At 61.2% G+C, this 1,390-nt stretch overlaps 1 protein-coding gene across 1 annotated transcript in view; it reads right to left on the bottom strand.

The window, feature by feature from the left end:
* Positions 1-1,201: 1,201 nt before the first annotated feature.
* Phox2b (paired like homeobox 2B) overlaps positions 1,202-1,390 on the bottom strand; it is a 2,625-nt gene continuing 2,436 nt past the window's right edge. The window contains exon 3 of the mRNA XM_055629180.1: positions 1,202-1,390. Coding sequence (XP_055485155.1) covers positions 1,202-1,390 — 189 coding nt within the window.

Raw genomic sequence — 1,390 nt, 5'->3', positions numbered from 1 at the left:
CGTCCGGGATGAGTCCAGCTCGGATCACTCAATCAGAAATGCAAGCAGAGACGCTTCCTGCAAACGAGCGTGCGTGCGTGTGCCTTTCCCTTGCTGGGTGTAGATTTATTTCTCCTGCAGCTGACTCCGATGCAAAGCCAAAAATAAAGTTCGGCAAAAGCTGGTGGAAGAGAAGGAAATGCGGGTCGGGTGGCAGGGGAGAGAGAGAGAGAGAGAGAGAGAGAGAGAGAGAGAGAGAGAGAGAGAGAGAGAGAGAGCAAGGGAGCGCTGTGAGCTAGGAGACACGGTTTGCAGAGTCTGAGGATGGAAAGGCATCTCATGTCCGGGGCATCTTTCTGGCCCAAGCGGCTGCGGGTTTGGGAAGAGCGACGCTGCGGGGATCGGTTGCGCTCACGGCGAGGTGGGGACAGGCAAGAAGCGGGCTCCGGAGAGTCCCTGCGGCCGCCCGGACGGTCTGAGCGAGCCGTCCCGCGGGGAGCCGGGGCTGGGCGGGCGTCGGTGCTCTGCTAGAGAGGAAACAGGCTGCGCAGTCGCGAGAGGGCAAACGTGGGGGTTCTCAAGACCAGACCCTCAGCGCCAGCCGCAGTCCTGCCGCGCCCCGTCTGTATTTTTAACCTGTTCCCTCCGTTTGGGTCTTCTTAACTTCGGCGATTGATTTTTTTTTTTTTTCAATCGTTGCTGCTTTCCGAACTTTTAAGGTTTTTTTGTTTGTTTTCTTCTAAGAAGTCACTGAGTTGGTTGTGGCTCCACCATCTCCCCCTGTCACCTACTCGGGGCCACGGACACACATTCTCTGAGACAGACAGACAACCGACACTCAGACACAGCCCCCTGAGAGTGCCCCAAGTCCAGGCCAAGCGGCTCACGCCCCCCATCCCCCCTGGGCAGCAGGTGGAGCCCTGTCCCCTGCGCTGCGCGAGGCAGAGGGACAAGCCAGGGAAGGGTCTGGTTAGTTTTGTTTTTTTTGTTTTCGTTTTTGTGTTGTGTTGTGGGGTCGAGGAGAGGGGTGAGGAGCGGGGTTTGAAACGGGAGCGACGTCACTTTCTCGTTATCCGACTCGCCATCACTCTAGGGCCTTGGACGACGAAAGCCACCTGGCAGCGGCGACACCAGCCTCGGGTCGACCCCCTCGACCCCTCCCTCCCCCTCGCCAAGCCCGAGCCCGGGCTCGCCCGCGCCGCCGCCGCCGCCGATCGCAGGATCAGAACATACTGCTCTTCACCAAGGCGGCTTTGGCACCGTTGGGTCTTTGGAGAGAAGATAAAACGCTGGCGAACGGGCCCCCGAGCGAATCCGGGATGGAGGTGATGGGGCCCGGGCCGGGAGCCCAGCCCTGTCCGGGGCCCCCGGCCGCAGCCAGGCCTCCCGCCGCCGCCGCCGCCGCAGCAGC

The sequence above is a fragment of the Psammomys obesus genome, unplaced genomic scaffold (assembly GCF_907164565.1).
Source record: "Psammomys obesus unplaced genomic scaffold, mPsaObe1.curated_primary_1811, whole genome shotgun sequence".
Lineage (NCBI taxonomy): Eukaryota > Metazoa > Chordata > Mammalia > Rodentia > Muridae > Psammomys > Psammomys obesus.
Note: the sequence above shows the minus strand (reverse complement) of the source record. Positions and strands in the feature narration are given on the sequence as shown.